Source organism: Manis pentadactyla, chromosome 13, assembly GCF_030020395.1.
Source record: "Manis pentadactyla isolate mManPen7 chromosome 13, mManPen7.hap1, whole genome shotgun sequence".
Taxonomy (NCBI): Eukaryota; Metazoa; Chordata; class Mammalia; order Pholidota; family Manidae; genus Manis; species Manis pentadactyla.
The window spans coordinates 69922760-69946399 of record NC_080031.1 but is presented as its reverse complement, the minus strand read 5'-3'; the positions used below and the strand labels follow the sequence as shown (position 1 = coordinate 69946399).

Genomic DNA, 23640 nt, shown 5'->3' with positions numbered 1-23640 from the left:
ATTTTACTTCCTGAAGAAGAAAAGATAACTGACAATTAAGTATTTGGGGTGTCAGAGAAGGAACATGTACAACTAATCAATGGGATCCTTTGGGAACATGTTTTTGTAAAGCTGATAAGGTAGAAAAATTGGGATTTTGTGATTTGTGGTACATGATGATAATTGCCCCTTTTCAACGAAAAAGACATTTCTCCTGGAGTAAACATTGAGCTTGCAGGGGACGCTGATAGCAATGCTGTTGATTTTCTGCCCCATGCAAGCAGTGTTTTGGTAAATGTTTTCACAGAGTATGAGATTTTTTCCCCCATTCTTTTAGAGCAGTAATTCTGAAGGAGCATCTGGTCTATGTTAAGGAAAGTCATTTATTCTTCTCCAAGTAAAGAACATTGTATAAAAAATAGTAATTATGTTTTTGCTTCTTAAAAGGTACACTCAAGTCCCTGATTTTAATGTTTATCAGAGTGGGATATAGTAAGAACAAAGTCTGTTTCATAGGATAGCCACTTGTCACCATTCTGTGGTTCAACCCCATTTCCTGTGTGGATCTTAAATCAGAACCTGATTTTTAGTCTACTGACCTCCTAAGTGAGAAATAGGATGGAAATTTCCTTAAGTGCATTCTTCAGTTCACTCTGTAGCATCCCCAGTCAGCATGTGTATGAAAGAGCAGCTAAAAGACATTCCAGGCCTGGGATATTCAGAAGCTCATACGATGCCGACTCTTCCCACACCTGGGCCACTTCTGCTGGTTTCGTTACACAGGCTTCGGTTAGAGGCAGATGCCTTCTCTGCTGGTTTGCACAGTCCTTTCTTCTTGTTTCAGCAGCTTTGAAAATCACCACCCCTCCTAACAGAATTGTAGTCTATTCTAAGAGTGTGTCATCTCCTTGGCCCTCCACAGCCTCATTCCACCCCTGGCACCCACTAACAGGTGCCCTCTTCTTAGGGAAACTGTTTAGAATCTTTTAATCAATCATTTTCATTGCTTGCCTCTAGCTCTTCCTAAGTTTATTCTTTTGTTGCTCTCTGTGGGGGCTGGGTAATATTGCCTCAAGCGGAGTGAGAGGATTGCTGTGCTCCTCTCACACCTTGTGGAGTCTGCACTTCTTGCTGACCTGCCGCTTGAGACCAGCAGCATTTGTACACGAACAGTTCCTCTGCATCTTGTGTCTGGGAAATTAACTCTGCCTCTTACTTGACTCAGTACTTCTACCCTATAAGATATAACTTAATGGAATGTATTTCCAACTTGTTCTCCAACTGGTGACATTCATCGTGAATTCTGATGTTTTGCTGCATAAATCAATTGCCCAGCCATGTGTTCTAACTTGCATCCAGTGTCCGAACTTTACCATCAGAATTATTGATCAATCAGATGGCACTGGGCCTGGAACTCTTCACTGCCCTGCAGCTCAAAATGCCCCTCACATAACTGGTGTAGAGGACTGGTGCCTCGTCAGCTGTCCCCTGACCTAGGAGTATTAGAGTGTAAATCATACTCAGGTTTCCTGGCTTTGGGAACCCTCAGCACCATAGATTGTTGAATTCTGGAGTCACATAGAGGACACAGAACTTGAACTTCTTTCTAAATTCGATGCAGCAGCAGATCTTGGTCTGTCAGAAAGACTTCTTCACCAGTGTAGCCTCACCGCCAGACAGATATTTTCAGCTGTTGCCCAGACCTGAAAGCAGTAATGAATTGCAATAGCAAGGCAGCTCCACAGGGCTTCTAATTGACAAAGAAGTAGAAAACCGAAACAGGAAGGCCAGTGCCTTCTTTGGGAAGCTGGCATACAGCACGGGCCCGCCAGTGCTTCAGGCGCCAGGCCAGATGAAAAGTGTGTCCCGCAGTATAACTACCACATCAGAGCTGAAAGCAGGCATCCTCAGCTGGCTGCCAGGGGCCTGTGAACCCCCTGCCACTGTCAGCACAATTAAAAATGTATGTGTATTTTTCAGCATGCAAGATTCTCAGCTTTCATCCAATCTGCAAAGAGATCATGACTGAGGGGGCTAAGAAGCTCTGTTTGTTAACTGGATAATAATCCAGACTTCCAAAACTGATGAATTAGGTTGTTGAGAATATAACAAAGAGATCCAAAGGAAACAGTGGGCATTTATGGGATGCCGGCTGTGTGCCAGAGACCCTTGGGGACATCTCATTCCCCCAAGGCCCCACAAGGGAGACAGGAGTTGTTCAAACCCAGGTGTTGCTATCAAGCCACACACTTCAAACAACACCATACCACCTCGCTAAAGAATGCAAATGACTAACCAGGGAAGAGCAATCAAAAGTAAAGATATGCAAGCTAAAACAGTGGGGAAATATGATTTGATATTCAAAAATGCAAGTTTTATACTTTTTGTAAATTAAGAGCTTACCTATTGAATAAGGTTGGGTGATTTAGACCAGATGGGAGTCCCAAGCATGTGGGATGACCCAGGGTAGAGCTTCAAGGGATGGTTCTTCTTGAGCAAAAGCTTTTCAAGACACTGAATAAGACGTAAGTGGAACTATCATGAGGTCCCATTTCACCACTGGGTCCCTCCTGGAAGGAGAGCACATGGTTAGGAATCAAAAGATTTGGTTAAACTAATTTAATTGCTCTTTTGATCTCTGTACTAATTAATGACAGTCATTTCACTTGTACATATTAAATTAAGTAAATTACACTCTATCCCTGTTTGGGCTTATGTATTAATTATTTTCTTACGAGCCTTTTTAGCAGAGTTTAGGAAGTACTCCCACCAGGTAACTAACTGAGTGCTTAATTAACCCCTTCCCAATGCCGCTTTCTTTATAACTGTAAATCCTGAAATCCATATTGGTCATTGTTCTGTGGAATACACTGTTTGAGAATACCCAGTGGGCATTTAATAAAAACACTCATGGAATACCCGCTTTCTAGATTCCCTTGTTTTGCCAGTATCTCTTTCCTAAAACAACACCATCATCTATTAGGAGTACTGTGCTTGGGGAGGCTGAGCAGGATTAATTCCTGTCCTGGTGTTGCAGTGTAAACAGCTTTTTGCCTGTCTTTTGTCATTAATGATCATGCTATAGATGTAGCCAGTGCATTGTAAGCCAATCTGTCAAGGCAAATAAACAATTCACCTTGTTAAAATTCCCTAAATCTTGCATTAATAAAACCAAAGTAACCCCCTGAACACTCAAGAGATGTCTTCCTCCACACTGCAGTGATGGATGACATGTCTAAAGATCCTGGAAATTAAGTAGTTCAGGTCATTAAAAGTGTCCCACACTTGTTATTGATTTAATTTATTTTAAAAGGTGGGGGTGGAGATAAGAATGTTACCCCCCCCCCATTTTTTTAAATCTGAAAACTACCACTTGTACACATAATTAAAACTATTGCCTGGGTGAACAGCTCTGTATTTGCTATAACATGAAGCTTTATTATTCAAGTAAGTATTATATCATCCTTTTAGATATCTAGAATGGTAGATAACCATTGCTACTAATGTTAGGGCAAAAATTCCTTGAAGCTTCATATGTATGATGATTCCAAGAACCTTTGAGTTCTGGGCATTAAATAATGATCTTCTGGGTACCCCAAAAGTTGCTTTGGGTAGATAAAAATTTAGATGAAAGCCAAACGATTTGAAGGAAATAAACTACAGTACTAATGAAATTATGCCTCTGGATAGGAGTTTCTCTGTTTTATGAATTTTTTTCATTTTTCTATTTGGGTAATCAAGAAAAGAGTAAACATTTTAGATGGATAGATAGATGGATGAGAAGGTGACTGGGAAAACATTTAGGGAGTGATAGAATTTTTCAGTTCCATATCAGTATATTCTAAGGCAAGTTTAAGTTTTGTGTGTGTTTGTTTACTGGTTGATGGCTAATTTTCTCCACCAGCCCACACTCTACTGGACCCATAGTATTCACTGCATATCCCAGTGCCTGACATCATAGATGCTCAGTAAATATTGGTTTGATAAATAAAGTACAATGCCAAGTACTTTTCTGTCCCTGATCATCTGTGTGAACGGCATTTCACCATAAGTTTTCATAGTTCTTTATACAACATGTACTTATTGGGTGGGGGTGGGGGTGCTTGGTAAATTATAAGAATGACCCTTGAGAAAAGCTATATTAATTTCAGAGATTATTATACAATCTTCAATGCTTTTTCCATGGACTTTATAATAGAAGGGAGGGAGGGGCAACTGTGCAATCAGCTCACACACTCTGGCAGATGCTGTTACAAAACAGCTATGTATGAAAATGCACTCTATAGTTCTCCATTAGATTTCTCCTTGAAATTGCATCATTTGGATATTTGAGAACTAACATGGTTATGCCATTATGCCAGCTCTTTAGCAGAGCTCCCTAAATGGAAAAACTCTATAGATTTTTTCCAGTGTATATGCTGATTAACACTTAGTGGTAAAATTGTTACTGACCCTTTAAGTGGAGCTGTCTAAACAGCAATAAATGTCAGTTGCTCCTAATGCCAAAACTGGGGATACCTGAGGGATCTTGAGTAAATCTTCCAGTTAAAAAAGCCATGTATAATATTTCCTAAACAGTAGTGGTCTCTTATAGATACACACGTGCATGCACACACACGTCAGACTACTTTATCACTCAGGAAAATTTAGTGTACATATCTAGCAATGTTATTGGTGTTCCCAGGATTTTGAAACACTCCTTCTGCATTAGAATCTCCACGAAGGCAGGAACTGTGTCTGCCTAGTGACTCACGGTCTTGTTCCCTCATCAGCAGCTGAAGTATAGTGGGTGCTCCTTAAGTGCTGGTTGGCTGAAAGAGTAGATAAATGGGGCATTTGCTGACAATGGAGAGCATGTGTTGGCCCACATTCTTAGGGGGGAAAGTGGGGACCACGCCTCACGTTGACTGTTAGGAACGATGCTGTTCAGAATCTTGATGGATGGCTAGGACTTCTTTAAATAGTGCATTTAATTCATCGCCCACCTGACTTCACTTTCTTATTCTGTTTTCTACTCTCACAGGCTGTCATTTTAGAAAATGAAGAACTTCCCAAACTGTTCCTTGACTTCCTAAATGTACGGCACTTGCCCTCTTTACCAAAGGCGGAGAGCTGTGGGTAAGAACTGTTCACACATTGCACATGTATCTTAAGGTACTCTTCGGTCACTCATTGGCCTAATGAGTAACCCAAGTGGGGCCAGCAGGGCCAGCCTGGCCACACGCGTTCCTTTGCCTGGGACAGCACTTGCTCACCCCCTGCACATAGTCAAAAGAATTTCTCCCGAGTCCTCAACCCCGTATTGCAGCCAAATGACCAACATCCGGTAACTCAGGTATAGACTTAAGGAATTTACTTCTTAAATTAAGCTGTTACATGGAGTGATGTTGCATGATGGGAAATGTGAAGCTAGATAGCCTGTTCAGGGACTAATATGTTTATTGTGGTTGCTTGAGAAAATCTGTATTCCCTTGGCACATATATTCAAAAATCTTAAAGGTATAAATGATCTTAGAGATGGTTTTACCCCACTGCCTTCACTGTAGAGTTGAACAAATGAGACACAGGAATTTAGTGCCTTTCCCAGGATCTCTGAACTTGGGCCCGGCAGAGCACAGCCGTCCCATGTAATCTCTTCCCACTGCCCCGCGCCTCTCCCTTAGGAACCTCTAAATGCAGGGCTGCAGATCCCAGTCTCTCTCCACCAAGGCACTAGGTATTTGATACCATCCATCATTGGGAAGAGTTCTGAAGAATTAACTGCAAAGCAACCACTTGCCCAGCTCTGGGCACCTGCTGTGCTGAGCAGAAAGCAGTCAGCAGTATCCCTGACATGTTACATCCATTTGCAAAGAAACACACCATAAACTCTTTGCAAATCCAAGCAGGGAGAGGGTTTTAACTATCTTGTCATCTCCACACCTGCCCAAAGGACCCATCGCAACTACAAGACGTGCAAGCTAACCACACCCGGAGGTGTGTGTTAAACCCCAGCTGTCTGCTGGACCGGAGGCTGTAAACACCTTCCACAGCTTCCTCACCTGCAGAGTTTACTCAGGGCCACTTTCTACTCACTCCAGAGCAAGAGTTCTACACCCCGCTCACCAAATAATGCGCACTGTCAGTGTGTCCTGTTGCAGCTTGTGTGCATTTACTGGGAAGTTGGGTTTCATGTGTAGTATATTTTTAAGAAAAGATGTTGGATGGATGGAGCTAGAGGGTATTACGCTCAGTGAAATAAGCCAGGTGGAGAAAGACAAGTACCAAATGATTTCACTCATTATTTGTAGAGTATAAGAACAAAGAAAAACTGAAGGAACGAAACAGCAGCAGACTCACAGAATCCAAAAAAGGACTAGCGGTTACCAAAGGGGAGGGGTGGGGGAGGGTGGGTTGGTTGGGGGGAGGAGGGGATTGTGGAGCATTATAATTAGCACACACAAACGTTGGTCCAACTTATATGGTCTTTTTCTTCTCTTTTAAAAAATTTTTAGATCTTTTGAAGAGACAGAATCTGAGGAATCAAGGTAAGAACCAATAGGAGCCAGTCAGGAGTTACACAAACCAAGAAGAGCAATGAGGTTTTGTTAAATGTTTAATGTAAATGTTTAATTCCCATGGCACAAGTGTTGTTTCGAGTTATGATTTTCTTGAAATCTTCCTTAGGAAGTTGATTTTAAGATTATAAATATTTGATAGGAAGTTACTGAAGTAACCAGTTCCATCTGGGAGGTAAAGAAAAAGAACCTATTTTATCAATAATTGTTACTACAAGATTAAAAAAAAAACCCACACTTTTCAGCAATGATTTATTGTACAGATTGCAGATCTGCTTCAAATTCCGCCAAGAAATGGGTGGCAGAGGGCCTGAGTGGTGGTTTGCTCCCTCTGCCTCTGCTTGCCGTTCTTCACCCACGCCGGGAGATACACCAGCCTGGAGATGCCCCTGCTCAGCAGTTTGATCCCCTCAAAGCTAGTTTGTGGTGTTTTCTGTTTACCGTTGTCCCCTGATGCTGACATGCCTGTTTTTGACCTTTGCAGCAAACTGTCCCACCAGCCCGTGCTGCTGTTCCTCAGGGATCCATACGTCTTGCCTGCAGCCAGCGGTAATCAAACCTGTCATCTGCTAACAGCTCTTTACTGATCTGACCCCGCACCACGTAAACCACATTTTTAATATAGGTCTAACAGAGTGACATTGGTCCTGGGCTTAATAATCTGCCAATAAACCAGGGCTCTTGGTGTACGAGACATTCAGAATTTTAATTGGGGCAGGCCTTTCAGGAGGAAATGTAATTTTTCTTTCTCTCTTACCAGGCTATTTTGAATTAGAGTAATAAAGGGGAAAGGTATTTATTGTCTTTAATTTTTTTTTTTGATGGTGGTATTTTGGCCTCTGCTTGTTTCTATCCAGATGCTAGTGTTCCAACGCGAGGCTCTGGTCCCATTTTAAAGGGCTCTTTCCCAAAGCTGTGTATATACATTGCACGCATATCTCCATTTCCAGTTAGATTATAGCATCTTTGAGGGTCAGATATATATTTTTACAAGTTGTATATTTAAATATAATGAACTAATTTAAGTATAAATGCACTCAGTATTTTAGCCTGAGTCTGTCCTCTGTGCCAAGAAATTTAAATTACTCAGAGTCCCTCTCCGAGTGTTCCATTATGCAGCTCCTCATGAGTACATTCTCAGACATTATCTCATTCAGTTTCCTCAACAACCTCATGAAATACGCAGGCTGGGTATCATCATTGGCAAATGTGATAATTGGGGCTCAGGGAGGTCCCTAACTTGGCCAGTCTCCTGTGGCTGATGGCTGGACCCCCTGTTGCCTCATTCCTCCGTCAGTGCTCTTAGCATATAGTGAAGTTCAGCCTTTGTTTCTGAAAGTAACTAAACGGTATAATGACTAAACAGAATAGATAAATTATCTATTGAAACCATTCCTGCATTCCAAATAAATAAATGAAACTTTATCACCAGGAGAGACGGGGCTGTCCACTCTAGCAGGGATGTGTGCACACAAATCACCCACTTAGCTGTCAGTTGGAAGAAGGCCGGCCAGGCTGCAGCCCCGCTCTGCTGAGACGATTCCTAGCACCCTGATCAGAGGCAACTGCCTTTGCTATATGAGAATATAGTCTCATAGTGTTTCTCCTGTAAAAGTCTTCCAGTGAGGAATAACTGCCTTTCTTTACCATCTGCTTCCCGCGTTTAACAAATGTGCATGTTATATTCATTGATATTATGTTAAACAAAATGCTATATTTAACAAATACTCATAATGTAACCTAATCTAGGTTAAGTGAGCAATGTTTTATAAAGCATTCTCATTATCTTTTAAAAATACTTTTTCCAGGTTAGTGTTTATGCTCAGATACTTTATGCGTTAGACTGAAATTCCTAGAGAGAGCGGAGTGATCCCTGTGGACAAGAATAGCCAGGATGCTTTATGAAAGAGGAAAGATATTTTGAGATCTGGAACTCCGAGTCATCCAGCTAATTAAGCAGCATGTGCTGTGCACCTGGCTTGACAGCAGAGAATGGGAGGAGCTTTCTGGGAAAGAACATCAGGGCAAATGTCTGGAGCTAGAAAGTTTGTATCCTTGGTACAGTCTTGGTGTGGATGAATGAGGTGCACAAAAACGGGATTCTTGTTTGAGGGTAAATGAAAATCATGGGTTTGATGGACAGGTATGGGAGGGCCAGTCACTGGACCTCTTCTAGGGGAATTTTGGCCAACTCAGTTTCATAAATCAGATTCCTATTGTCTTAGAAGTATTATACTAATGATATGTTCTTGCAAATCTTCAGTACCTAAGTTAAAGATCAACTTTACTTGCAGCACATTGTTGTGCTATTAGGCCTCCTCACATAATGTTGAGGTAACTGAATATGGAAATGCCTTCGCAGACATGCAGATATCGACAGAATCAAAGGAGTGTCTTTCTAAAGTTCTGACAGCCAAGCACTGTCCTGTCATAAAAGGCTAATGCTCAAACATGATTCTCTTACTATGTGCTTTTTGGCTTTTGATTTTTGTGGACAGTTCAAAACAACTCTTGCCCAGGTGCCCAGGCCCTGCAATGTGGCTACACTCTGGACATTTTCCAGTCTTCCTGTCCACTAGCTTTAGCCCCTGTTGACAACTTGCTTTCTACTCCTTCCAGCACCATCTCCTCTTGGCTTTCCCCCTTTCCTGTCTCTGGAAGCTCACCGGAAGGCTGCCTCCTCTTCTCATTAGACTGGTTTTTTGGATCATCTCCACTCTGCGTGTGATCTTACCGCACGTGTACAGCTGAGACCCAATGTGGTATTTCCACCCCAGCCCTCCTGGTAGGCTCCATACTCCCATGTCCCGGTGTTCCCAGGACCCTCTGAGGCCCAGCCCTGGCTCGTGCTTCTGCTGGGACACGCCCACATCTGATCCAGCCTCCCGGGAATTCTTCCAGGACCTCAGAGGTGCTGAACCCCTTTCCTTCTTGGGGCACTTGCTGTTTCTTCCTCCTGCAACCTCTTGTCCCCACACCTCGTTGGTGCCGTCATCTTCAAGTATAACTTCTGAGAGCTTTTGCTGACTCTCATCTCAAGTAGCCCCCGTTCATCTTTTTTAAGGTTCACAGTAAGTGTTTATAAAATAAATGAAGACCAGCAAAAATAACAACAAAACCTATCCTAAATCATGTTCCTGCTCATCAACTTGCAGTGGGAAACAAAGATAAAGGTGGTTTTTGAGTAATTCATGCAATAGCGGACATTGTGTTTAATTATATGTATGATGAAGCCAGAATCCAAGGTTCAAGTAGACCAGATGAGAAAGAAAAAAAATGGCTCATCATTGGTTACTGGTTGGTGGACCTTGTTCTAAAACACCTCGGTCCCATTCGGTTTTATCAGAGCACCCTGTTTGCTTCCTTCATAGCAGTGATCACAAACTTCCTTCCCTTCCTCCTCTCTCTGTCGCATTCTCCCTCCAGCATCTAGCATATACTTCGCACTTGCTGGACAGTCGATGCAGGGCCCTGGCGTGCACTGTTCCCTCTGCTGGAAATGCCGTTCCCACAGACATGTCTCAGCTGCCTGTTGCACCTCTTCATTCACATGGTACCTTCCCACAGAGGTCTCCCTCACTCTCCGACCCCTGTCACTCTAGCCCTATGCCCTGCTTCCATTTTTTCCTTGACTTCAAACTGCTACTTGACCTATTACAAGACTGTAGAATTACCCAAAGTATTTAATGTTATTTTCCTATTTGTCCTTTTCTGCTGAACATATTTATCTAACTCTATTAAGCTAAATATGCTTATGATGTAATTTCACTAGCCTTCAAATAGGTTTTTATATTTTGGGTGGCAAAAGACAAAGGCATGTATGCTAATGCATGTAAAATGTCCCATTGGGGTCTTTTATTGAAATTAACAGATCCCTGCAAGTGTTTTCACGTAGTAGGTACTCTATAAAGGTTGGGTTAGTAAATAAGCATCTCAGTGGCTATTGGTTTCAGTGTACTGTGTGGCAGACATATAGAATTAAAATGAACTCTGCTAAATTATTGCTTTTGATTGGGATCTAAATATATAAGTTTAAGTCCTATTGCAAACTTAAAGATACATTTTATGAAAAATTGTAGTTCATGTTGGTAAAAGCAAACACTAACAAATCTAGTGTCATCAACTGAAAGTAACTGAATACTCAGGTATTGGAGATACGTTTAAAACATACTCTGTTTATTCATTTGTTTGTCTCCCTGACTCACATGTAAATTCAGTGGCATGGCTGGGGACAGTTATTACTTACATCCCCAGGAATTAGACTGTTCTTGGTAGGTAATAATAGCTGGTACCTACCATGTGCCAAGCTCAGGCCCAAATACTTTGTTCCACGTGTCAGTTTTTACAACGACCTGTTAGGTAGATACTATATGAAATCCCTCACGAGTCCTATCACATCCTTCATTGCCTCAAACTTGCTCCAGCCCCCTCTCTGAACGGCAGCCAGAATCATCTTTTCGAAACACAATTCAGTTCCATCTCATTCAGCTTAGAATCCTTCAATAGCTTCTCAACACTCTTCAAATAAAGCCACAACCCCTGCCCATTTTTACGAGATTGTAATTGGCCCTCTGCCCTGAGTCCCCCTCCTTCAGCTCCTCTTTGCTGCCCCAGCCCCCAATGGGGTCTCAGAAGCTGCCAGGCTCCTTCCTGCTGCAGACTTGCCCCTGGCTAGTCCTCCCCTCCACCAGCTTTCCTGCCCTCCTGGTGAGGTCCTCCCCTTGTAAGTGGCTTTATATAATAGGTACTCTATAGAGGCTGGATTAATAAATGAACACACTGGTGTTTTGTTTTCAAGTATTGGACCACTTAATTTCCTTATATAATAACTGTATTTATTTAAAGTGGTTGACGTTAGCATAATTCCTGGATATAATTATGTACAGATTGAAGTTTAGAAATTAAACATCTGAGCCACGTGATAGATCAGTTCCCCTGTTTAAATATCCATTCGTATTTTGCCTACCCTGAAAACTGGAATATGGTACAGCATACCATACACCTCTGGGCTTCTCTTGTATCTCCTGTAAAAATGTAGCATATTTTTCAAACTTGACAGGATGGCTTTGTTGGAAATTTGCCCTTTTAAGTTAGAAAGACGGACCCCTGTCAAACTGCTCACTAGAAGCATGTATAATAGAGCAAGCATATACTCAAGACAACTTGGACCAAACACTGCTGTAAACCACAATGGAAAAACTGCAGCGAAGTATTCCCAGTAGAAATCTTGGAATTCCTTCAAGTATATTGAGATTTTGTTAGAAATTGAATTGCCAGTGTAATCCATCTTCCTTGTGAGAAAACATTCAGATAAAGAGCTGGGGCCTAGCAGCATTAACCATTAGAACATCCCTTAAATCAATAAGCTACAAATCTAGCTGCGCATTCCAGCAGCGCCCGGTGGTACACTGCAGGGGCTCCGGCTGGAGCAGCATGACTGATAGCACGCCCGGAACAAGGGCAACTGCACGGTGATGCAGATTCCGCACTTACTGGATGCCTTCCTTTGGTAGATTCTACAAAGCACAATTATATTTTACTGGCGGGCATGAGAAAAGCAGTTTTCCTTTGTTTTCCAGATTTTCCAAACGTGGTCATTGAAGGAGTTCTCCATGGGATATTTTACCCTCATCTACAGCTCAGGTAGAAATCCTACATGGCTCGGAGAAGCTGAAGTGGGTTTCGAAGTCGTAGTCAAGGAAATCAATATCTACCAAATCAACCTAAAGTCTATGACATAACAACTCTAGTGAGTGGTAAAATTCACTGTCCCAGCTTAATTCAGGGCAAGGATGTTTCCATTAGAATGGTGCTTTTAAAAATAGAAACTGAACCTGAGCAGTGCTAAGGTTAAGGCCAAGTGTTTAAAAAATGGAATGCAGCTGCCAATTTACGAACCCGTGAGGAGAAGGCTGTACAAGATCCTGGGAGCACCGAGGGTGACAAAACGGTTACTCTCTGCTTTAGTTGCACATTTGCTAATTGAAAATCTTATCCTGAATTATACTGAGACTGATCAACTTTGGTAGCTTTTTTGGTTGTTCTTTCCAGATGTTATGGCACGCTACACTTTTCCTCATGAGATTGTTCTCAGCTGGCGGTAGGTACATTCTCAAGTCCAGGCTCCAGGAGAGCATCACAGAAACACACTGCAAAACAGGAGGAAGGAGCAAACCTGGAAAATAAATCATACTGACAATATCAGAGCATTCTTTAAATGATAGCATTTTTATTTATGCAACGGTGGAGTTGCATCCGACCCACGGGTTCACTTCTGATGTCAGGTCTAAGATAAAACGGGGTATCGAGGTTCTTCTTGAGAGCCCTATAGAGAGGCACGCTACTGGAAATCTGTCCATCCACCAGAGCCTCTTTTTCGTCCAGTGTTGGAAGAACTGACCATTTCTTCAAGGGCAGAAGACCAGTTGAGGTTGTTGGTGTTTGTTTAGGGCTATTTTTATAAACAGCATGTACCTTTGAACACTAGAATCACACTTAGCCTGGCCAGATGCTTGCCCTCTAAGAGACAGATGTGAGCTGACAGTGGCTGACAGGACACCAGATTGACAACCCCCATCATGGTTTGCTCGAAGGCATCCGTTCATTGAATAGGTTGAACTGCCAGAGGACTTACTGTTATTTCCCTTATTGGTTTCTTTCCAGGGACCTCATATACTGAATTAATGTAAGTTAAAAGTGTTGATGCTATAACTCCACTGTACATCTAACATTCAAATTGTGAATAGTAAAGGATAAAAAACATAGATGTAAAGTGTGTATGTGTTGTATTGGGGAATTCATTAAAAACTAATAGCCTATTTATGGTTTTTATATAAGCTTCTATTTGGGAAAAAATTATGTAGATTCAAAATGGATAACTAAGTCATGGTTTTTGATTAGGATCTAAAAGATACAGGTTTAGAACCTGCTGCAAACTTTTAGAGATACATTTGTGTTGGGTAGGTTCCTACGTGTTACAAACAAAGTAAGAACTAAATAATCAATTGTCCTCAGTCAAAAATAACTGAATAGTCAAGTGTTGGAGATATTTTTTAAATGTTTTTGTTATTAGCTATTTTGAGTTAAATAAAAATAAAGAACAAGCAATATTTGCATTTTTCTTTCAGGATTTTATTGGAAACACAAATTGTGTCTTATCTCTTTATATGCACACATATACAAATTCTCACATATTCACATAGATACTTCTAATTTGACAAGATAAGCATTAAATTATCTCACCATCAAGCCAATAGTTGCTCATTAAATAGTTGATGGTTTACCACGATAGTTAAAAGTTGTTTTAAATGAAGACCAGGCATCTTTGGTGGTACACTACTCAAGAAATCTTCTTTGAGAATTAAATTTTTTCTGAATGACGAATTTCATTTTTTATTTCATTAAAATTTTTAATATGTAATTTCATATTCCATTTCAACTCCACTGCAGGAATTAGCAATACTTAAAATACATTAAGTATTTTAAGCAGAACGGACTAATAGGAAACTGAATGCACACAGAAACTTTCGGAAGGATAAGGGGAATGAACTCCTGGTGGGTATCCAGGAACAACTTCCAGAAATGCTCCAGCAACTTCCAGCACCCACCTGCCAGCAGAGGTACCACCTCTGCCTTAAGCAGGAATTCAAGGAGTCAGGAATTGGCTACTTGGAGCTATTGAGGTTGCTGCGACCCAGAGATGAGCAGGTAGGATGAGGAAGTAACTGTCACCACCATAACCGCCTCCAAGCAGCACTGGTGATGGGGCACCGGAGCTAAGTGTTCAGCTGCCACCATCCAGACCACAGCTGCCTCTCAGTATCCACGGCCTTGCTTATCACCACCGCAGCCCAAAGCCGAGGAAGACGACACGTGCGTCTGCATCTCATGAAAGTGCATCCAGTTTGCAGAACCTCATTGTCAATCCACAGTGTCAAGGGAGTCTGGGAAGGAGCTGGAACTTTCTGGTCTGTGCAGCTCAGGAATGGACATTGGAAAGATAATGGCATACATTTCCAAAGTGAAAATTTCATGATAATATAAAAGGGCATATAAAAAAGAAAAATCTCCCATTCTATTGCCTGTTTCCCACTTGCCTTCCCACAGACAAACACATACTTAATTTATGTGTATACTTCCAGAGCTATTTCATCCACATGCAAGCCAATAACATGCATTTATTTCCTTTCCCTCTATTTTACACAACATGGGTTTTTTTCAAAGCATGGATTTGTAGGCAATAGAGAAGTAAAGAGTAGAAGGAAGAAAACAATAAAGAAAAAGAAAAGAAATTCCATTACCACTGAAGCCAGGAAATGGGGACAGGCTTCACTTCCTTCGTCCTAGTTCTCCAACTTGGCAGCTTGCCTGGGACTGACCTCTGACTGTCTCCCAGAGCTGCTCTGCGCAGAGGGCCTCTCAGGCCTCAACTCCATCACCTGGCCACCTTGTCTACTGGCGGATCTGGCATCCTTTGTTTTCTCTTTGTGTCCTTTCTACTCACTCCCCACCCCCTCATTTCAAACAGGCCACCTATACAACCCCAATAACACCGACTGTCACTACCTGGAAATCCTCCGGTCATTTCCCTGTGAACAGTTAAGAAATGACATGATCACAATTTATAAATAACAAGTGGCTTTATTCTTGTTCATCAACGTTGACCAAAGTGCTCTCTTAAGGATCTGACACACCCATTACAGTGGGTACCATCCAGAAAAGCAGGAAATTACAGGTGTTGGTGAGGATGTGAAGACATTGAAATCCCTGCTCACTGCTGTTGGGAATGTACAGGGTGTAGTTTCCATGGACAATGGTACGACAGTTCTTAAAAAAATTAATGCCATATGGCCTGGCAGTTCCACTTCTGGGTACATATCCAAAAGAAGTGAAGGCAGGGACTCAAACAGGTACTTGCACACCCAATTTCTTGGCAGCATTATTTACAATAGGCAAAATGTAGAAGCAACCCTAGTGTCCATCCATGGATGAATGGATAAACAAAATATGCTCTATGCAAACAATGGATAGTGTTCAGACTTAAAATGGAAAGAAATGCTAAGATGTGCATAAACCTAGAGGTCGTTATGCTAAGTGATACAAGCTGGTCACAAAAGGCCAACTACAGAAGGATGCCACTTTGAAGAGATACCTCGAGTAGTCAAACTGTAGAAACAAAAGTGGAATGGTGGCTACCAGGGGCTGGAGAGGGGGAAAAATGGAATTAGTGCTGAATTGGGGAAGATTAAGTCCTGGAGATGATGGGGGTGGTCACACAACAGTGTGGATTTATTTAATGCCACTGAACTGTACACTTAAAAAATGGCTAAAATGGGAAATTTCATGTCAAGTATATTTTACCATCAAAAAAACTTTAAAAAAGGTTTTGAGTGAGTATAGACTCAACTAGTAAGGGTATAGTAACCAATTAGAGATATTTGCCACAGGGGCAGGAGTTTTGGTACATGTAGCAGATGCTATATTCTCATACCCCTGGCAACCTCTGAGATTCTAAAACAATTGTTCTAAACCAGAAATATGCACCAGAGTCACCTAAGCCTCTGAATCAGTCAATCTGGGCTGGGACCTGTCCTTGGGTACTTAGAAAAACTGCCCATTGATTCTGATAGCGATGTTAGGAACCACTGTTTGAGGGGTGTGAAGACTCAAGATGGTCCATGAACTACCTTTCTTTAAAGATTACTGATGTTTATGCCTCCTGCAGAGCCCACTATCAGGAACACCCTGAAGTCAGGGTGCTCAGGTGGCCACACGAAGGGCCTTCTTTAGTTGGTTCCTGCTGCTCTAACAAATACCATAGGCTGGGTGACTTCTAAACAACAAACATTTATTACAGTTCTGGAGGCTGGGAAGTTCAAGATCAGGGCACTGGCATATTCTGGGTCTGGTGAGGGCTCTTTTCACTGTGTCCTCCCGTGGTGGAAAAGGAGTGAGCCATCTCTCTTAGCTTCTTCTCTAAGAGCACTAATCCCTAATCACGTCCCAATGCCCCCACCTCCAAAACCATCACATTGGCCATTAGGTAGACACATTGCCATTGAGGCAGACACAAATGCTCCATCTATAGCAGGCCTCTTGAAGCAGCAGCAAGGATGACAGATGAGTTTGAGCAGTGGTCTCAATCTAACACCCTATATGACTATGTATTCATTTATTCATCCACTTGTTCAATGAAATGCATTTGAGTTCCTTCACTGGATTAAGGCATGTGTTCCTTGTCCACAGGATAGAGACAAAATCCTTGTTTTCTGGAATTTTTGGCCATTTACTAGAGAGTGGCTTTCCATTTAATGGAAAGGGATATAAAGTTCAGGGATTAAGGCTCGCGCTCCAGTCTCTACTCAGCTTGGAAGCAATGTTTGGCATCTGGGCTTGCCCTGGCTTTCATCTTTGATGATAATTCTAGGTTTCAGATGCAGCTGCAGAAATCCAGGGAAGTAGCAGACACGAACTCCCACCTGAAATTTCTTCAACATTTGTGTTTCCTGTCCATGCAGATACATAATGACAGTCAGGAGTCATGAGGGTAAAGAGTTTCTTTTGGTGTGAGGGGGAGAGGAGGGGACTGATAAATTGTTAAGCCATCGGAATACATGTAATTTTGGTACAGAATTTACGGGAAGGAAGTTTTGTTGTATCTCCCAGGAGTATAATTGTAAATCTGATCTATAAAACATGAAACATTTTCTGTCTTCATTTCTGTGCCATCCTTCCATGTGACATCAGCAGTGTCTCCAGCTTTGCACTTCCGTTCATGTGGATATGCCTCCATGCTGGGCGCCTACTGAGGGCCACACATTCATAGACTTGGGTTTTTCACACTTGATCCCATTACAACTTTACAAAGTTTTTACAAACTTTCATTGAAAAATAAACTGAAGATCAGAGATTATTAATCAGTAGCCTATGTGATTGAGCACTAATTTGGGGGCCAAGAGGTAGTGAGCTCAATTCTGTCTACAGATTATCCCACTGAAGCCCCACCACACACCTCTCCAAAGCATGTATGCTCCATATTCCACTTTATGGTGAGAAAAATGAAGTCTAGAAAGGCAAATGGCTTGACCAAGGCCACCAGTTAATAAAGGGAATCCGGATTTGAACTTTTTATTCACAAAACTCAGGCTAATCCACTCCCCATCAGCTCACATTACAACCATTTGTATCTCTGTGTGATTTTGAACCCCACATAAATGCTCAACTCTGAAAGAATGGGTGTTGTAACAGTTGCTAATATTTCCACACTCTAAATTCCAGACTGCTTCCCATCTCACTGATTTAAGCCAAGCTCCGTGCTCTCGGTTGCAGCCTCCTCCCATGTCTTCTGCTTCCATTTAGACTGTAGTCCATTCTCCACACAGGAGCCTGAGCTATCTTTTTAAAATGTCCCATCAGATCATGTCACCCTCATGCTGAAAATCCTCCAGTAGCTTCCATTCGCACTTAAAACCAGCTCCTGACAGCTCCTGACACCGTGTCCAAGTTCCTTTGCCAGTACTCATCTTCCTGGAGACACAGCCTTTCAGTTCCCTGGACTTGCCAACCTTGGTGCCCCTCAAGAAGCCCTTTGTACCTACTGGCCTCTGCCTGAAACACCCTCTCCGCTTCTCTTCAGAACATGCTCATTGTCACCTGTTAGGTCTCAGCTTAAGTGTCACCTCCTCAAAGAGGTCCTCCTCGGTCACCCCAGCTAATTGAGCACCCAGCTTCCAGTCCATGCCATTTTTCTGCCATAGCAAACTGTTAATTCCACCATAGCCATTGCTGCCATCTGTACTACCCTGTTTATTTGTTTGCTGTCTTCCTTCGCCAGAGAATGTGAGCTGCACAAGAGCAGGGCAGCGTCTGACTTGTTCACCCTTTTTCTCCAGTGAAGGGCCAGGAGGTCTCAGGAATCACTATTGAAGGAGTAGACGTCCAGCAGCCTGTGCCCCACACCCAGCTCCATGCTGGCTACAGCTTCACAGCAGGGGCTTCCTATATGCATGTGGAGGAAAGGACCTTGAAATCAGGATTTGCTAACATCTTCCCAGATTCCCATGATTCATTCATTACGTCCTGATGGTTCTGAAGACAAGTGATTTTCTCCAGTTTGTGCACCAGTTTGATACGTAGAGTGGTAACAGATTGGCTAACGACATGGTTATTATATCATTTCTTAAATCTCTGTTGTTCTTAACGAATGAATAACAACATGATGATAGGTTTGAGCACCCAGGCACTCTAGGCAAACACTTGAGTGCCACCTCCTGAGCAGTTCTGTGACATTCTAGGCAGTGGGTTTCAAAGTTTGGGCCCTGGGCTGGCCGCAGCAGTGTCACCCAAGAACTTGTCAGACACAAGATTCAAAGTCCCTGTCCCTGATGGGGATGCTCCGGCTGAGCCCCAGAAATCTGGCACACCCTCTAGGTGACCCTGATGCTTGATAAAGTTTGGGAACCACAGCTACAGAACACTACAAATAATTTCCATGTTGCACATTTCTAAAAGGTTTAAGCTTTTTTTAATAAAAAAAAAATTCCTCAATACTTCTAGGGGGAGCGTACACAGAATCAAGCAATGCCGGTAAGGCTACTGCAAAAAGCTGGTGATACCTTTAAGACAACAACAGGTCAACCCATCAGCAACTCAACAAAACCAATAAGGTACTTCAAATGTAGCAGAAGGTAAGAAGAAACTTCTTTTATATGAAATTTAAATGTCTGCTGATGGTGGTCATTTTTCTTATCACCGAAGGCAACATGCTGTCTTTCTAAATCCTTGGTGTCTTTCTAAATTTGAATCTGAATAAACGAGAATCCTTAAACAGTCGTGTGATATTGGATAGGTAAAGACCCCCCAAATTTGTCATAATAAAGTGTTTTAAGTGCTATGAAGGAAAAATAAGGTTTGTTTATGTGCAGAGGAGACTGCTTATTTAGACTGGGGCAAGTCAGGAACCTTCTCTGAGGGAGTGAACATTCAAGCTGAGACTGAAAGGATGTTGGAGGAATCAGCCTGGCAAAGAATGTGGGGGGAGAGGGGAGCAGAGACAGCAGCAGGTTCCCAAGCCCCGAATCAGGAGAGAGCTGCGGTCAAGGTGCCCAAGGAGAGCAGGTGACTATAGAGGCTAATGACAAGCTGGGGCCCACATCCCACAGGGCCCACCTCAGGAGGTGGCACTCAAGTGTTTGGCCAATAGCCTATGTGCAGGGGGAAGGCATTGATGGGTTTTACTCAGGAGGGATATGGCTTGTTTCACTTCATTTTATTTGGCTCTACTGAGGTTTAATTAAATAAATTTTAAGTTTTTACATTAATTTATTTTTCTTTATTATGAATTTCAAACATGAGTTAAGAAAACATCCTCCCAAGAGCTCAGAAGTGTGAGCGGGCAATATGCAACCTAAGATAATGCATCTGATGTATCACACTTGATCTGTTTCTGAAAGATCACTCTGGCTGCTTGTGGAGGGTGGACTGAACAGGATCCAAAGCAGAGAGACTGTTAGGAGGCCATTCAAATACTCTTGAGTGGCAGATGACCCTTTAGGGTGGTAGCCGTGGAGACGATGGTCCAGATGCATTGCAGACCTACCAATGAGCTTGAGGATGGACTTGGATGCAGGAGGTGGAAGGAAGGGAGAAAAGAGTTCAAGGATGGGGTTTTGGCTTGAACACCTGTTTGAGTGGTGGCATTTACTGGAGTAGGAGTGGCTTAGGACCTGCTCTATGTCCCCCCCACCTCCCTCGAAATTCCTATGTTGAAATCCAACCTCCACTGTGGTGGTGTTTGGAGGTGGGCCTTTAGGAGGCGACCAGGTCATGAGGGCAAAGAATTATCTGCCCCTTCCACCATGCAAAGGTGCAGTGAAAAGATGGCAATCTGTGAGCCAGGGAACCCTCACCAGACCCCAGATCCACTAATGCCTGCCTCCAAAATAGTGAAAAGTGGATTTTTGCTGTTTATAAGCCACCAGTTTATGGCATTTTGTTTTGGCAACCTGAGCTCAGATAGGACGCCATCCCTGGTGAGCTCCAGGTTGCAGGGTTAAGTCCTTTCCCAGGCCTTCGTCTCTCCTCCAGTTCTGCAGCTTTGTACAAGCAAACCAAGTGCAACGCTGACCCGCAGCAGAAGGAACCCACCTAGATTTTTCCCTTTGTGGTGATGGATTTGTGTTGGATTATCTCTAAATTCTTGTCCAGTTCACAGGGTCAGAGATATGCTCTATAGCCGCGAACAAGCAAAGCGCAGAGAGCAAACCGTCTCTTTGACCACAGAGGGCATCCTGGCGCCACCTACCTGAGTCACCTACCTGGTGAGCAGGGTGACTTTGGGCAAGCTCCTCATTGAGCCCCAGGAAAGCCATGTAATTGCTCAACAAATGGGCATTCAAATGTACAGCTTTCCAAAGTGGATGCCATGACTTCCACAGCATTTACAACTAGAGAGAGTGGTTTCTCATCGCCTCCCAGGGAGACCCAGACTGCTGTACTTGGGGCTGGGCCTCCCCCCTGCCAGCCACACACTCACGACCAAGGCCTGACCCCAAAGACAGCTACTGGCCACCACAGCCACTGCCACTTAGGACTCACCACAGCCAGGCCTTTCCTCTTACCTTTTTGACACCCATCTCTTTTTTGCCAATCTACTTCTATCGTGCCCCTCCAACCCCAACTCAGAAAGCACCGAGGAAAAACTATTGTTTTTTTAAGGTAATGGTCTTTGAGAAACGGTAGTAACAGCTGAAAGATGAATGCCAATGTTTAACAATCTTTATGGTCCTGAGATTTTAAGTGTCTCATAGTATATAGGCACATTCTTTTTGTTTCCTGATCCTGAACATACTGAGCATCAGTGATGCAGGAAACCCTGTCTGGGGTGTTGGTTAGGAATAAGGTCTCATCCTTGCCCCAGAGAAGCTTCCAGTCCAAGGGGGAGATGGGAAGTGAGTGAGAACACAGGGCAAGGAAGCTTCCAGGGAGGGCTGGCTGAGGGGGCCCACATACTGAGTCCTGAAGGGTGGCAGGGAGCAGAGTCAGGGGGAAGCTCGCAGGGCTTGGAGGCAATTCAAAAGTTACGAGGACTTCCTGGGAGAACTCTACTTCCAGGACAACAGGGATAGACAAAGGCGTGAATTTCTCCGCTCCGGTTCTCATTCCTCTCCTCGGGACCTTCTGTCACAGTGTAGGTGCTGGTGTCCAGGAGACACACGGAAAGTGGACCTGTCGTGTGTGTCTGGGATGGAAGAAAAAGGTCCAAGTTCTCTAACTGCAGGATCTATCCAAATGACAGGACATGGTACTTACCACCCAGGGCAGAAGGTGACTGTAGTTTTTAATAAGACTTGAACAAGCCAGTGTGCTTCAGGGAGAAATTTCTTCACACCCTCTGAGGAATTAATAGATGTGGAAGCTTACATGGCTCCTAACAAAACCTCAGGAGTGGGCAGTGGAAGGGGTATTGGCGTGTTCAGTCCTCTCGAAATCCTCCAAATTGGTGCCTCCCGAGCATTCTGATGGAACTGGTGATGAGATTAAAATTCCACTTAGGGATTTTGTTGTGCAGTTTTTTTCAACTCTTAACAGTCGTCAGATGGACCTGTCTGTCTGCTGCAGACGGGACTCGCGTGACCCGTCACTCCACTTCCTCATGGGCACCAGTTGTTTTCCCATAGCTCAAGAGTATCAGTGACACCAGCAAGTCTACAAGGGGGTGATGTTCTGACACACCTAGAATTTAGGCTTGGCAAAAATCTTAGGTCCATAAGCTGAATTACAGACTTAAGTAAAAGCTGTTACATGCTTAACAGCATTAGAATTTTCCATTACAAATACTGTTTTTACTCTTTCTTAATTAAGTGCCTTGAGGGGGCTTTGAATTTCCAAACCTTTCAGATCAAAGATTTCTTCAGCTGTCTGAATAATAGGAATGTTGAAAAACAAAAACAAATCCTTTGCCTGCTATAAAATCCTTGCCATGTTTTTGTCTTTATGTAACTCAAAACGGCTGCCCTGAAAAATGAGGTTGGTGAGTTTGGTTCCAAACCTAAAAATTCATCAGCAACATAGTGAATAATGTTGAAAGTGTCATTCGCATTAATCTGACCCAAGAGTATGTGTTACTGAATCCTTACCTAATAGCCTAATGACCCAGAAAATTGCTAATGAGCACTTAGAATAAAACAATTTATGGCTAAGGACACCAAAATGTTTTAAATTGTTTATTAAAGTGATTTATGACTAAATTGCAATAATTTGGGAATAGTGCTGGTGGCCATTGTGATTTCCCTCTGATTCCTCATGCACCCTTTGCTACGTATGTGTCCTTTTAGCAGCCAACTGGCAAAAGAGTGAACTTTTTATTTTAAAAGCTTTTGCAGAAAGCAGAGACTTTTTGTAACACAATAGTTTATTATCATCAGTTTGCTGATGTTTTCAGCATAAGGCCTGAGAGTGTACGAGAAATACACTGCTTTTCACAGGGAGCGTGTTGTTAGCTTACTGGTCACTGGATCTAATAGGTGAACTGACAACTGGCTACCCATGCCTTAGTGGTCTCAGAATTTCAGCACTTGGAGAACGCGCAGCTTTTTGCCTTGTCATTAGAGAGATGTCATTATGCTTGTACTAGTGAAAAAACTAAATAGCAAATACAGTAGAAAACACATGTCCTTATGTGGGGGCAACAGTGGCGTCTCTTATGTGCTGTCTGACATTTGAGACCAAAGACACTTAATATGTCTAAGAGGTCATCTGTCTTCAATTTCGTCCCATTACCTCTTTAAAACAATTTTTTAATATTTTCTTTTTCTAATTATTAAAAAGAAAGGTACCCTAGAGAAAAAAAAAGGAAGATTGAAAAAAGTAAAAGATATAAATGGAAGAATCTTTAAAAAATTCCATTTGCTTTTGCTTTATGTCTATTTACATTTTGTTGCATTTGCTTTATGAGAATGTATTTACAGAATTGAAATCATGCCACAAGCAAAATGTCTACTTCTTTCTTGAAAAGATCATTTCTTCCATATTACTCTAAGTTCTGTGGCATGAGTCTTAATAATGCATACTCTTCTATGGAGTGATGTATGTTTTATAACCATTT

At 42.5% G+C, this 23640-nt stretch overlaps 1 protein-coding gene across 9 annotated transcripts in view; it reads left to right on the top strand.

Moving 5' to 3' along the window:
- The window catches only part of SNX24 (sorting nexin 24), a 198154-nt gene extending 184503 nt beyond the window's left edge, over positions 1–13651 (top strand). For 5 of the 9 annotated variants that reach the window (XM_036903164.2, XM_036903162.2, XM_036903155.2 and 2 more), the window contains 5 exons: positions 5003–5097; positions 6474–6506; positions 7021–7085; positions 12116–12179; positions 12588–13651. In XM_036903164.2, coding sequence (XP_036759059.1) covers positions 5003–5097; positions 6474–6506; positions 7021–7085; positions 12116–12179; positions 12588–12618 — 288 coding nt within the window. In that variant the 3' untranslated portion in view covers positions 12619–13651. Of the gene's footprint in view, positions 1–5002; positions 5098–6473; positions 6507–7020; positions 7086–7296; positions 7329–12115 lie in introns of those variants that run through there. The other 4 variants (XR_005028328.2, XM_036903159.2, XM_036903158.2 and 1 more) reach the window with 4 other exon arrangements.
- The last annotated feature ends 9989 nt before the right edge of the window (positions 13652–23640 follow it).